We start from the raw sequence: 16,094 nt of genomic DNA on the forward strand, positions 1-16,094 counted from the left end.
CAAGTTGTTTCATTCAATGTTTTTATTTTACCGCGTCACCTTCCCTCCTCTCAGTAAAAGAGCGAGATGGAAACATAACGTGTGTGGTCCTCCGAGTAAAACTTCGGACGCTTTCGCCGAGACTCGGGTTGCTCCGTGCCCCGGAGCGGCAACATGAGGGACCGAATCATTATGGCAGCGCAACAAACATTCGGTGTATCTATACGGCCAGTGTTTGATTCAGTGTTGCTCGGGTTGCGCCAGTGTGGACACGTATTTCAAGTGGCCGTACTAAATCGAAACTCCGTGACCGTTCCGCGTTTCGAACGGTTTAGTGATAGAAAAAAGTGAAGGATCAGGGTGTAACAGTGTGTGGTTATGTGGCGGCGAGTGATATGACAGCGTGCGCCGCTAGACGGATACCGGCCGTCTTCATGAGGATACTGGTGACAAGTCTGGCCCCGAGATCATGGTGGCTCCCGATTCTGAGGCCACTTCGAATCCTCGGATAGCGGCTGCTAACCACGAGAGCCCTACCGCTGCGGAGGTGCGCCACAGCGCGGATCTTTACATACGAACTAGCTGGGTTGACGCAGCATTAGCGCTCTCCGAGCTTGAAAAGGTGCAATAATCACTTGATATATTACACTTTAGTGTCAAATAACAATTGTCATAATGCACGTGTGATTGTTTTTCTGCGAATGTCAATCCCAATCAGGAACGCGGCAGCGGGATCTGTGGCGCCGACTAGTGGGCACCGTGCGTACTATCAAGGCCGCGCGTATTTCTCAAAGCTTTTACATAACAAACTTTTCTTCGGCTCATTGTGACTGAAATCTGTCTTTAGTCTTGTCACTTTATGCATTTTTATTCTAATATTCTTATTTTTTGTTCTTTTTTTTTATTAAATATAATTTTAAAGGAAAATTTTTATTTAATAATTTTTTAAATAATATATATCGAATATTTTATAGGTTAATCGAAATATTAACGTCTACTATTATATCGTTATTCGTATTTGTCAACCAATATTTCTTAACGTAGTTAACAATTAAGGTCCATAAATAAATATTGGACTTGTCTCCGTTGCGTTTTGTTTTAAAATGCTTCTGTAAAAAGTCAAGGAAATACTTTATTCCAGTAATTGTTACATACACATAAAGTAAGTTCTTGAGCAAAGTACATACAGAAATGGCAGACGGGTTCTGAGAAGGTAGCTCTTTCCTAGAAGGCCGCATGCAAGCCCCGCGGTGGTCCGCACCCTTACTAGGAAGCGTTGCAAAACGTTCCTGCTCTCAAAGAAAAAAAACGACAGGTTCTTAGTTAACCGTACATTTTTTACTAGTACCGTACAATTCATTAAAGGTATACAACTACTATATACATTAAAAATATACATAATTAAAAAAATTTAGTTCGATTTTTAAAATACCTCTGAAAGTTTTTATTTAACTCGAAGCGGATTTGCAAAAAAAGACCTTTAAATAAAAGCGGAAGTATATTTACTCGTTTTTAATAATTTTGAACAAAAACAGCATAATAAATAGAAGGAAATCTTAATGTAGTTCGGATGGTCATATGCAAGATGAAGCAATTAAGGGCCAGTGGAGGCGAGGTATCGAGGGGCCTCGCACGCGCACCGCTGCGGCGCCGATAGAGACATCAACGACAAACAAAGCCATATACTCTCATAGAACAGAAATTTAAAATTAATTAAAATTTATATGTAAAGTGTTGGAAAGATTCTTTTAATAAAATATTTTTAATTAGAATATAAATCTGATCAACAAATACTTTTAGTAGAAGTTTGCGCAACCCTTATAACCCAATGTATTTTCTATTTAATGATCGCGTAGAATTAGATTAGAAAATAAAATAAATAACACTTTATATACTTGTGCTTTTAATTAGTGCTATAAAGTGAAATTATATTTTAGAAATTTAAATTAAATACTAAGCGGAATGTTAACATGCAAATAATTGGTTCATTACTACATTCGTATTGTGGAAAATTGACAGAATGTATAATTATTGTTGCGTATATATATAGAAGCATTTGTTATTCTTGATCATAACGTGGTAGTATCAGCTTTAAAATCATTTTTTACAATAACTGTTGACGTGGTAATAATATTGTTAATATTTGGCAGTAAGTTTTCTGTAAAAAAAAACAGTATTGGTTAATATTAGTTACTGTCTACGCGTTTCTTATATCATGAAGACCTCACAGAGCTTGCCTCTTGGAATTGAGACATCTTGTGGTTTCCGATCATACGTCTCTTTTCTTCCCGATAAAGTAATTGATGCTTTCCTTTTCTTTAAGGTACATTACTGTGTCTCTTTTCTTCTTGCTTTTCCCACGTATAGTGCATCTTCCTCCAAACATTGAGTGTGGCGGTCGGCAGCTGCGCCGGAGACCTATAAATGATTGTTGCTACACCCACGATTTTTGAAAACTGTTCCTTTAAGAGCTTTAGTTTGTTTTGGTTGTGCATCTTACAACTATGCATGACCCTTTTGTACACGTTTAATAACATTTTATAAAATTATCCATGTTACTTTAACGTGTGTAATCCCCAATTTTTAAAGTAAAATTTCTATTAAATATTTTTTTTTATAAAGTGGCATTTACAGCGACTTTTGTCAATTGTTTTAATAAAATAAAGTGGAAGCTACCACCGTCTCGTTATGTTGATCTGGTACGATGACCCAGCTAGTAATTCAACTGTTGCTTTTTTATAAGAAATTTAACAGTGTTTTATGTAAACATTTAAATATCAACCATGGAAATGAACCAACAAATAAAGTTCCAAACTTGATTGATATAACAACATTTATTTAATAATGTACTTCTTTTTTATTTTATTTTTCTATTTTAGACTAACATTTATTAAGGAAAGGAATATTTGGAATATTGGTAGAATTTTGTTATATAGCTATAAGTATGTTACGAATTTGCGGGTTTTTTTTTAAATCGCACTATGTCGTAATTTTTATGAATATCAGATTCCGCTGGTGATTTACTCGGCGAGTGAGCACCGCAACACGTGGCAAGTGCACGCTTCGATGCGCATTCGTTCATTTTTCCTCATCACTGCACCTTGCTTCCGACTGACTAGTTGATGCACCAGATGTCTATTCGTTCTAAATATCCAATAGCTCGCATAGCCTATTATCAGCTGATAAACGCCCACTGCAAGGCTTATTACCGGTCTTGCGCTGCCCGCATCTAGCTACTTCCCGAGAACTTAACTATGTCGTTGGTCTACCTCGTGGGGGGCGCTTACGCCGCGTCTACCGACTTGTGGTCGTCACTCGAGAACCTTCCGGCTCCATAAGTATTAAACATTCCTATATCAATTCGAAATTCACTACGTATCTAGTGCGTTACCTATAAAGCTACTATTACATGGCCGACCGGTTCTAGCACCTAAGTCGGCAGCTTTCACGAATTTATAAATTATTTTCCGCTTCTGATTGCCGTTTAACTAATGTTTTTAATTCGTAATAAAACTGCGTACAGTTACTTATAACGAATATCTCACGCGTGTAAAGCTTATGTATTTTGTGTCAAACGAACAAGTTCTGTGTGTTACTTGGTGCTTTGATGTATTACGTTTTCTTAAAAGATTAGAACCGAATGATATTAATTTAAGGTTACTATTTTTTGCCGCAAATGCCGAGTCTATAGAAAGCTATTAATTTTATTAAACTAATTGATATTATTCTGTTCTTCGAGTAGGCCTTTACTACTAAAAACTTTACTTCTTCATTATCACATTGGCGCGATTATACTTCTAAAATAAAATAGAATTCCATTAAAAAAATGGAATGAAGTAATATTTTATTTAATCATTTGTTATAGAACGTGAATAAAATAAAATACCGTAGTGTTATAAATTAAAATAAAATCGAAAGTAACATTGTAGTTTGCCGTCATACTTAATCAGTGGCTAAATAAAATTCTTATATATCTGTCATTTCATTGTTATTTAATATCGGCGATTCCGAAATTTTTCCATTTGAAACGTTTTTCAAATTGGTAAATATCACGTTTAAGAATTTGCATTAAACATTATTTCTATACATTACATATTTTTAGTCCATATTAGGGTAGCAGATGACCTCTTTTTAGTATTACTTTATACATATATAACTAACAATGATTATTAATTATTTTTAAAGTATTGTAAAATCTAATATTAATAAACATAGTGAGTTTTTAACTGGTTAGATTAATGTATCGTAATTTTTAAATGATCATTGCAATATGACAGTACCGTCTGGTCACGTTGAGGGTAATGGTTTCTTATAATTTAGCATCGTCTAGTAGTATAATAATATAAGTTACGTTAAGGGATTCTAGAGTTCAGCTGCTATCGGTAATTGAATCGCAAAATGTCCGGCGTGAAATGTGAATAGTATTCAAATTAGTAAAGCGAAACATTCTTCGCTAGTAATAGAGGTGGGGCGAGTAAACGCACGCTGCTCCGAGCGTGGCCGGATAATAGTCCCACACCCACGGACCATTATATGCAGATATCCGGGGCTCGGCGACATGGGTCCCCTGATGTCGGCAATACGGATAATAGATAGATGTGACTTGTCTTCGCGAGCAAGTTAACGTTCCATTTGTTTTGCCGATCCCTAGATGTTTCCAATAACTTTTAAGTTTTTCATATTTTCAAGTTTTGTCTTTATAGATACCAGTTGCCCAGACAGGCTTCGTACTGCCAAAAGTTGTTAGTCTATAACAGTTCAATAACAAAGAAAACATTTTTTTTGTTTCTTTACAATCACGCCCCTTGTTAGGTTTTAATTGACGCCAAATGTTTTATTGGTTCAAAGAGATATTTTATTTTACCGTTGATATGGGAAAAGTTACATCGAGTACTATCTTTGTTCCGATCCAATTCCTTCTTTTCTCTCCATAAAAACCATCAAGTGCCTTAACGAAAATATGGAAAAATAGAGAAAGCAGCACCACTGCCTTCTCTATTTTTCCATTATATTTCTTACATAAATTGAGGGGGAAGATCACAAAATTTTTGAACTTTTCGTCTGTTTATTTTTAAAATTAAAATTCAGTTTCGGCCAAAAAACGAAACATATAGTCTATTAGAGACGCATGAGTTATGACTAGCCGGTACTCACGCGACCCGAGCGCCCTATCAGTGCACACATCCCACACATTTGATTGTCCGTCGAATAACAGAAACGATTTCGGAGCTCATTACGAGGCAATCAAGTCGTGATAATTATTACACCGGGCGTGACCCCCGATAAGAGACAAAGTCGGCCGGCAAGCCGCTACTATTTCTAAATTTATCTTCAATTTCCTGTCGCACGATAAAAAGATGTGTTTACATAATTCCAAATGTATTAATAACGTTCCGTCCATTCGTTTCACTAACGTTTATTCGTCCAGCATATCTTTACTTATGTTTTCATTATTAAAACCGAAAACTGTCTTATTACCACGTGCGCTTATAAACTTCCTAACTTTAAAAGTTATTAGTTTGTCGCAGTCCCATTTAAAATATATATAAAATCTTTTCAGTGTTATCATTTACATTTATTGATTATACATAAAAATAGGATATTGATTTTGTGCTACAAGACTTAGGTAATCTTTTTATTTTGATTGACCACAAATATTCCTGCTAGAAATAGTTATTTATAATTTAATCTGACATTTGTAAACTATGGCTTTTATTATTTTCGTCGGAATTTTATGATTTTTCATCCCCAATACAATTATTTTCGTGTCTGATGAAAATTAAGAAAAAAATTTTTGTCAAGTTCGTGCTTAGTAAAATATTGGATGAAGAGTTTTATTCAAATATTTTTTTATTAAAAAATTAACTATGCATCTTTGTCGAAGTATTCCAATAACGGTACCAATTAGATTGCTAATAAAACAAAGTAATATGCGGTTATAAGTTGAATGGTTGCATGGCGTTCCAAATCAAAATAAAGTAGGATATGTTTACATGTTAGGCGCCAGGTAGCGTGGTTCGAGACCGGCCCGTCTTATCGCAGGAAGTGGCTGGCGTTGCGGATTACATGAACTATTTCCGTGACGGTTGCGTCATATGCAGCCGTATGGACTAGCTTACTCCCGACCTATCTAATTTACATTGTTGCTGCGTAATATACCAGGTGTCTCATAAATTAAAATCAATTGAAGATCAGAGTTAAAATTAAAAAAAAAACTTAGCTCATTTATCAGCATAACGTTTTAAAGCTTTTACACCTATTTAAAAAAATCTGTGTATAGTTAACATTGAATTAGTTACATTTTTTTTTCATTCGTATGCGAAAGGCGAATAACTTTTGGAATTACAAATTTGTTTGAAATAGTAAACAATGATTAACTTGAATATCAAATTAAAAAAGTAAACGCTCTTTTTTTCTAATAATGTTATGATAAATATAATTTCTGACCCAGAAACTGATTTTTAAATAGGGTGCACCATACATTAATTGACACCAAATGAACATTTACTCTTTAAAGCTTTTACATCTAGAACCAATCAGGCTGCATAAATATTCTGGTTATGTTTTTTTTTAAATTATCGAAAATGGAAATTTATTTTATACAACCTGTTTGTGATGTCATTTGCTTTATTACGACTACAAATCTCTACTTTAATTTTTTTCTTATGTTACCAAACAGATGTTAGAAAAAAATTGTACTGAAACGTCTTGATTCTGAAATAAAATAGCACTTTTTATCCATGTAATTAATGTAATCAAAATTATTACCTACTCTGTTACAAGACTTGACGTTGATTTATGGGACACTTGTATTTACTAACTTAAAAACCTTTGTCGAGAAAGAACATCTGAGGTGCATTCTCGTGTTCAACATTTTTATAAAAATAATATCATGCTGTTTAAGGGACTATGTACACCACGCCTGTCATGTTTCGTATAAGACAGTTGTTTGAATGCAAGGCACGTCTAAATAATGAATCGTTGTACTTTCTGTATAGCGCTAGTAAGCAAGCCCACTTAATGATTGATCATTAACAGTATAATATCGATGTTTAAATGAAACTATGTCGGAGCTAAAACATATTGCTATTTATTTAAATGCCATGGTCACGCTTTAACTTAAGAACGACTACCGATTTTATTCATATTTTTTAATGTTTCTATAATACTTCGATGAAAGTTTTTATGGAAAAAATACAACTATAATGTTTGCATTTGCATTGTCGATACATAAATCGCAAGAGTAGTCGTTGAATGTTTGAGGCATCAATCTTGAAAAGCCGTATTATTTGTGGTCGCCTGTTTACATGTTGGAAAAATATTTATTTATGAGAAATAATAACGTTACGTCAGAAAGAATATATCAATAAACAAAAAAACTTAATAAATAAAAAACTAGTTTTTATTTATTAACGTTCGAATTGATATTTTAAACTTAAGACAGCAAAACGTCGGTCGGGTCACCTAGTTTATATAAATGTACGATTAAATTTAAAATTCATGCATCCAATAGTGAAAATTTGGTATAACATTAATTATATCAGTTTATATTTGTGGTATCAAAATTACCTTTTTGTTCAGATTTTTAATTAGATGCATAACACAGCAACGCGTGACCTAGTACTTAGTAGGGTAAATAACACGGTGAAGAAATTGTGCAGGATTTTATACTAAAGTTTTTATTCACAAAGATCTAATATATAAACCGTGTACACGAGGTAAAAAATAATTTTAAATTGTTATTACTAAAACTAAGTTAAATATATTTTTCAATGAGTAGAGACAATGGCTAACCAACTTACTATATTTGGGTAGTATGAATGAAGAGTACGAGTATACCGTGGTGGAACTCGGTTGTACCACGTGGAGAGGGCGCAGGGCCACACGAGGAGCGGACGGGAGGGCGACGCAGGAGGGGAGGGGGGGTCAGAGCGCGAGCGCATTCCGTTCGTGACGTCATGCCCACCCAGCGCGGCATTCACTGTACCCAAAACGTACGGTCCCGAGCTATATCTGCCATTATGTTCTTGCTACGATTTATTTATTTATGCTCCAAAGTAACGAGTAGGCATCGGACGCGAGCGGACGCTGGTTCAGCGAACTCGTCTCTTTAATGACTGACTATGATCACTTCAGTATTGCTTTTTGGTTTTAAATAATTTGTCAGTGAGCGCTCGAAATATATTTTTGCTATCAATATCAAATTAGGTATTTTAAAGAATTTAAAAACGATCTCAATAAAAAAAATTGTTTATTATTTTCCCGAATTATGTAATGAGTGATGAGCATATTCTGCGGAAGCGTATCAGAAATGAGATCTGCAAAAGAAACAAGTTCACTGTTGTAGCCCTAAAAATTGCTAGTCTGAAGTACCAGTGGCCGGGTTACAACGCTCGTGCAATAAATATACAGCCGTTGTCGCCAAAAGGTTTCCGAGTGGCGACCATAAGCCGGTGGTAGATGCGGCGTGGGTAGACCCACTACTGGGTGCACCGACGATATAGTCAAGGTCGCAGGAAGTCGATCGATGCGGACATCTCAAGACCAGTCATCGTGGAGATATTTGGAAAAGGCCTTTACTTTGCAGTGGGCGTCAATCAGCTAAAACTTAAAAATAAGTACTTTTTAAATGACTATTTTTTTGAAATAAATTGAAAATTAGGTAATTGCGTGTATAGTAAGACGTTTTAACAACACTGTACAACAGACAAATGTCCGAAACCAACACGATACCTCGATTGAGTTATTATTCCGCAATTAGTAGGCGATTCACGCGACCCGCCGAGAACCATCTCCGCTCCGCCGGCTCCATTATGTAACAGCATGCGACTCTGTATCTTTTTTATTACCGTCGCATACTTTAGCATTCAATTTTTGTCATTCCATTTGTTGTTTTGATTCTGTTTTTATCCTTTAAAACATTGGCGACACGATTCTGTTAGTATATTGTGGCAATGACTTTTGCACTGTTTTCAAATACTACTTCATACTACTGTTGCTATCAAAATTTATCATATCAGCGGACAGATCTCAAAGATCGCTACGATGACCGGTTTTGCGCTGTATATAACCAGCGACTATTATTATTAAAATACTTTTTTCCGTATGTACATCTATCTTTTATATATAATTTTAAAGTACATTTCTGTTGTACTAAAGTGAAAAATTGTATACGATTGGTTAAAAATTTCTTACAATTCATATGGGAGAATATTTTTATGATGCCATGACCTGTTTTCTGAATTCATTGAAGAGAAAATGCATTTTCGTTTTTATCTAAGCTACGTAAAAAAGGTTTAAATTACTAGATTTAGCCAGAACTGAAAAGAATGCATGTCTCTATTGTTCAAGAGAAAGGTTTTTTGGCAAATAGTGCAAAGTGCGATCAGAATCTCTAGGTCAGGCTTTAAAAAACATAAACGAACTCGTATTAAAATAATTTTACACTCTAATAATCGTTATTATTAAAAACATGTGAAATTTGTGCCCGACTAACGAAAAATAACAATTTTTTATATTAAAAATTAAAATGAAAAAACCGGATTTGGAATAAATTAAATAGTATGTTTTAAGACACCATTACCTAAAATATCAATTCCTAGGTACTTGGCGTATGTAAGTGCGAAGTCGCTTTAAAATTTTTAAGAGAGAATTTTTATAAATAGAAGGTTTATAATGCCCTTGATTCCAATGATGCAAGCGACATGTTTAGATATTTGTAATTTACGTTATGGTTTGTTGTTATAATTAATTGGCCTGCACTGCATAGTTACTATATACTTATTGTAGTAATTATTAACGTTGTTATGTATTATATATTGACGGATGTCTATATCAAGGTTTTGAAGTTATGTATAAATATAATTTGTTTGAGCTTAATCGTAATTCACACCAAGTTGCTTGTCAATCGTTGGTTAACTTGATTTCAGTTGTTATGACGCCTGAATACAGCGTTGATTATGATTTGCAATTGATGATTGATTAACGGTGTCTTGAAAAGAAAAAAGAGTTTCTTGAAGTGTTTTTCCTTAATCCACGTGTTATCAAAAGGATATTTAGTGATTTTGATTTTCGGAGACAGTATTGTCTAGTCATAGGTAGAAGTTGAAGGCTAAATCGTTTTTTTTTTTTAATAAAAATACAGAGTAATAATTCTAGAATGTCATTGTCAGTGATATATAAGTTATAAGTTGCTTTACAGCGTCCTTATGAAATTGCAAAATAATTAAATAATACATTCTGGTATTACTATATCTAAACTATATTTAGTTAATACTTATACATGTACAAATGTGTGAAGTTTGTGTGTGTTTTAACTGTATAGTAGTACAGAATTATTTTAGTGTCATCGGAATTATTCTTTAGAATAGAGCCATTTTCGAACTTTTTACTTGATTTTATTATATAAATTTAAAAAAAAACTAGGGACTTGGATTTATAATTGAAGCTATTTGTTATTTATATGATTGGTGTTGAGTTGGTATTCAGTTTCATTGCTATTATAATTTTTTGCGATTAAATTCTTTAGTTTCCATCCTTTTAAAAAGAGAATTGGCAAGCATGTTTTATAAGTGAAGTACATTATAGACAAGAAAAAGCTATTGAGTATAATAAGATATAAAAACAGCGACGTAAAAACCGGTAGCTACGAAAAAGATATATACAGATATTACAGCAAGAAGTATATAAGTCCACTGTGTTTCGGATAAATGCGTTATTGTCGGACTGTTGTTTACGTTTATCCGTGGTTTGCGGCTCGGAGGATCGGCACGTAAGCTACACACGATTGATAGATAATGAGGCAGGCGTACCGCGGCGGGTCTTCTGGCCGACGGCGCCAGCCCCACCCGCGCCTGTCATTAATCACAATCAACTGAGAAATTATAGCGACGTTTAAAACGCACGATGTTATTACATCCACCGACAAAGCGTTCGGGGTAGCCTCGATAGCACCAACTTAAATATTCAGTGATACACCGCGATAAGTGGCGTTTCTGCCTTCTACAGTGGGTCTTTTGAGCACAGTTGAAGACTCATATATAAAGTGATTGGTGTCAATTAATGTATCATACACCTCGTCAAAAATCAATATTTTCTAGAAATAATAAATAACGTAATCATAAAAAGAAAAAGTTACGGATAAAACCGGTTTTAAAATTGCGAATTATTACGTATAAAAATTAATAATTATTTACTAAGTAATTGGCCTGTCGTATTCCATAAAAGCTTTTAAAGCTTTTTGTTGACGAATTATCTATACATCCTACCCTTTAAAGCTTTCATACCTATCAATTTGTATAGTCGATAAACAAAATAATAACTACTACTTTATATTTTAGCAGGCTGGCAAACATATAATAATAAACACATATAATAAACACTATAATAATAAACACATATAAGAAATTAGCACAGGTTAAGATATACCTTATTTTCTTTACTTATCACCAAGGATGTCACGTCATATCTATCGCAAAAATGTACTTAATCGAATCTATAACTGTCTAATTAATGTAAGAAAAAAAATATGTACATAATTTGGTAGTGGATAAAGATGCTATTTATATTGATGGTTTTAGGCAACAGATATATGTTAGTAAATCCAATAAGAAATACGAGTTAATTATTAAATATTGTTTGTTTATCTGGTCCCACAGGGTAACATCGAGGGTGGGCGTACGTCGCTGTGGATAAGGGCGTGGCTGCAGGAGCAGCTGTTTATTCTCGGCTGCTTCCTTCAAGGCGACGCGGGCAAAGTCCTCTTCGTCGCCGTACTGGTCCTCTCAACGTTTTGCGTCGGCCTCAAGTCCGCGCAGATCCACTCCCGGGTCGACCAACTCTGGGTGCAAGGTATGCAATACGAATATCAAATGACAAAGAAAACAAAAGCATGAACTCTTCACTATCAGATGCATACAATCTAAAAGCCGTAAAAGCGTCGTGGCAGCGTGTGCATCTCGTGGAATATCAATGCAGGGTCGACGGGCACGTATGAAGCCGCCGCTTCCGTCTCGGGGAACGTGCACAGCATTGCCCCGCGACTACACAACACGCCGCGCTGTATTAGAGCCCTTTTACGATGTACATGGCGAATCGTAATTCGTCGTCGGTTGCGCGTACAAGCGTCCGGTGCGTGTGATGGAGGCATTGTGTTTTAAATTAGTCTTCATTGCATCGCCTATTAATAAAACATTGCAGGTAAAAGGATAATTGTTGACAGGAGTCAATTTTATGGCCTAAACGTGAGCCGCGACGGTCCCTTTGATTGACAGGATGTAAGATATTTTGATGCTAATTACAATAAAATAAACAATATTTTTGTACATAAATTGTAATTTATATTCGATATCAGTATCCCTAACGTTCGATTATTTTTATGCAAATAAATATATAATATAATCATATTATTGAACCGACCAATGAAAACCGAATTCCGTTTTAATAGTTTTATTGAATACTTCTTTTTTTTATGATAGTTTATGGGTTTAAAAGATATCGTATCTAAGGCCATAAATATTATGCCTCGTATTGAATGAGTAATTTACTTATTAATCGTTGCCGCTGAACACAATGGCAGTGTTAAAAGTCGCATAAATAAACGTTAAGCGGCAATCCATCACAGCTCGCGCTGTCTTTGCAACTTTGTTGCTGTTCTTATCGAGACATCGAATCATTCCAGCCGAATGTCCGCCAAATAGTTGAATACTTGCTCCTTTTTGGGTTCCATTATTAAATTTATCACTGTACCCGCATTGGTTGAACGTTGGGTGGTCGAATCGTAAAATTGTTCAATTCTATACTTCATTCTGATACGAAATACCTACCATACGAGATATCAAAGAAGACTTTAATCGTAAATTATAAAAGGCACACATAACAAAGCACTTTAAGCGCCGTCGGTAATAAAATGGATTAGATACAATATGTTATATACAATATATTCGTTTGTATATAATAAAGTAAGATATATAAATAGTAAAATTATGTGCAAGTATTTTAACGACCTTGATGTTAGCAAAATACAGACATCGCCAAACACAACTGTAATTTGAAAACTATAGTTAAAATTAAAATATATTGTCAATACAAAAGTTATTATATATAGTTTTTTTTAGATAAAAAATGAAATTGTTATTCATGACCAGTTTTATCGTCGAGATTTTATCCTTATTATTTATTTAATTTATCTATCGATTAAACTTAACGTAGAAAATATTGAAACTGAACGATCATCATCTCAGCCGCAGACGTCATCTGATGACTATAGTCCTCCCCAGTAGATTTTCGGTTGGAAGCGGCCTTGCAACCAATGTCTTCCGACAATCTTAAAAAGGTCTGTTCATCTGGATAGATGACTTGCGTTACACTTGCTGGTTCCTGTATTCCATTCCAGATCAATAAAGCGCGAGTGTACTAAAGTTCTGTGTGTAAATATCGTTCAAAATATTTCATCATAATTTTAATATAAATTATACCATGTTACTACTTTGTCACTGGTGACGTATTAAGAGACAACAAATTGTTCGCACGATATTTCCACGTACGACACAGATCCCGGAACTACTTATCTAAAGAGGATGCACTATATCCTATGCGGGTAGCGTCCGTCCTGCGTTCATTGTCTGAAATGCTATTCTATGTTATTTACATTCGAACGTCATCTACAAAAAAACAGCTATATGCTATAACATCAATTTATAATTTCTGAACTATCATTATAATTTAAAATTACGGCCAATACTTTCGTTAACTCTTTCAGTAGCATTAAATTGTATTATAAGGATAAAATTAATGTCACCATATGTCAATTAAAATTTTAAGTAATGAAATCTCAATGTTTATTTGTATAAGCATGTAAAATATTATTTGTAGTTATAGTAAATCCTGTTAACGTGATTCTCAAGTTAAAAAGCAAAAGAAACAGAATAACTGTCGGTCTCTTTATTATTCAGAGTCCCTTTTTATATTTGGGTGGTCCAAAGACGTTAATGAATACAGATAAAGAATAATATCGTAACCAACAAAGATAATATAACTGGACGTTCACTGTTTAGTTTGTAACGATAAGTAACTTGTGTATAGGAATATCGGAAGCTTTTTAATTCTTTTGGAAATTACAAAATTTTATCAATATTTATTGTATCAATTAATTTGTTATTTTTATTTTTATTAAATGTTATTTGGGTATTCTGGGAATGCAAACTTATAAAATTTCATATATTATTGTTATAATAGCATAATAATAAATACTTTCATAAATCCGCTTTTTAAAACATCTGGTATGACATTTAAAAATAAAAAATACACTTTGTGAACTTTAAAAACAAAATTGTGTGGATTTATTGATGCACCTGTTCCCGCCGTTTTACCGCCATCGCGAAGGACAGACAGCGCATAATATTTTTAAGGCTATTTTAATTCCAATCGCAAGAGTATCTGGTCGATAAATTACAAAGTAATAAAAAAAACTAACAAATTTAACATTTCGTCGTTAAATAATATTTAAATGAAATGGAAACGCAATAATTTAAGTACGTTTGACAAAAACAAACAACTTAAAAATCTATTTCCAATCACCTTGTATAATGTGATCACTCTGAAATTATTCGAATGCGACAGACCAATACCTTCAGACAGCGTAGTGTGCAGGGACAAATAGTAATCATAATTCATTTCAACGTAGTAGCAATCTGAATTTTGAAAACAGTTTTTATTTTTATATTATCATTTCGTTGTTTATTGTTTCTAAAACCAATAATTATTGCATGTTCCGTGTATTAATTGACAGCAAATGAGCTATACATTAACCTATTTGAAACTACATATTAAATAATTCCATCTGTTTTGTAATTTCTATTATAATGTAATATGTGTAAAGGGAATAACCCACAAATTTATTCCACAATTACATACCACTCTATTGTAATAATCAAAAAGTCAAAAAAAAAAATTTAGAAATAGTTTTTAATTTTGTATAAAACTTTTGAAAAAGTAACACCTCAACAATGAAGAAATGATCTTAAAATTATAAACATCGGGAGTGTGCTCGTATGATTAGGTACAGAGGTAAGGACGGGCGCAAGCGGCGAGTGTTGGTACGTAGCAAGGTCACGCGAGGTTATCGTAGCGTACGCGCGAAGCTTTCACACTCGACGCGCCTCCACGGCGGACCCGGCCTCTTTTGTTTATCCTTTTCTGTGCATTCGTATTGCGACCGGCTGTTCCGCTTATTGCCCGTTGCGACCGTTAAAAAAGTTTCGAATTTTAAAACATACATAGTTTGAAACTAGTAATCCATTGACGTACCGTTGAAGCATGTTATGCCGCCAAGATATCTATTATAATTTATAGATGTCAGCTCAGTTTCAGTTTCAAATTTTATTGAGGACGAACGGTTGTTAGTTGGAGTTTCCATTGCATTCCAAATGTGTGCGGCGATAATAACGACAGTTGGATTGGAGTGGATGCGGTAGCGGCCGATCAGCACGGACGATCGCAATGAATGACGTTACAAGAGGAGAGGGGGGAGAATCGTGGCGCGCATGTGGTTGTGGCCACCCGCGCGCACCGCGCCGCGCCCGTGTGGTCCGAGTTCCCCCTTCGCCCTTCCCGCTTCTTCACCTACTCCCCCCTCGCAATGACCCGCAGAGCCCTCTATGCAAATTAGCCTGCGTAGACAACAGATGGATAGCGGAATAAACAAACCGCGCGTCCTTTAGGCGCCCGCTTCACAACAAAACGGCACGAACGACCACGTAAGCGCTTTATAACACGGTAGATACGTTCCTTCCTTGGAAGTGTGTGCAATAACATGGTTTAAAAAAAAGCGACATGTAGTAAATTTGAAAATTTAAGGACTCTTAAAAAACAATTTTTTTCCCCAAAAAACTGTTAAAAAGAAGTAATAATGAAATTCATATTCCATAAGGATTACAAATATTGGGTAGAAAGAATTTTGTTTGTTATTAACGGCCTTTACTGTTTTTTTTTTGTAAAACATTACTATTGCATAAAGTATGTTATTAGCAGCTGTTTTTTAGGTTTCTTAAGTTGCTAATATTATTTTTGATACCCAGCCAACGATTATGTTAAAATTTTTGATTCGTTTTCAATGA

At 34.5% G+C, this 16,094-nt stretch overlaps 1 protein-coding gene across 1 annotated transcript in view; it reads left to right on the plus strand.

Moving 5' to 3' along the window:
* Positions 1 to 218: 218 nt before the first annotated feature.
* Positions 219 to 16,094, plus strand: part of ptc (protein patched) — a 36,732-nt gene continuing 20,856 nt past the window's right edge. Inside the window, exons 1-2 of the mRNA XM_068770252.1 lie at positions 219 to 601; positions 11,637 to 11,829. Of these exons, the coding sequence (XP_068626353.1) occupies positions 449 to 601; positions 11,637 to 11,829 (346 nt within the window). The 5' untranslated portion in view covers positions 219 to 448. The remainder of the gene's footprint in view (positions 602 to 11,636; positions 11,830 to 16,094) is intronic.

This window comes from Battus philenor, unplaced genomic scaffold (assembly GCF_028537555.1).
Source record: "Battus philenor isolate CCGP_79_NKW_IND1 unplaced genomic scaffold, ilBatPhil1.0.hap1 SCAF_3, whole genome shotgun sequence".
Taxonomy (NCBI): domain Eukaryota; kingdom Metazoa; phylum Arthropoda; class Insecta; order Lepidoptera; family Papilionidae; genus Battus; species Battus philenor.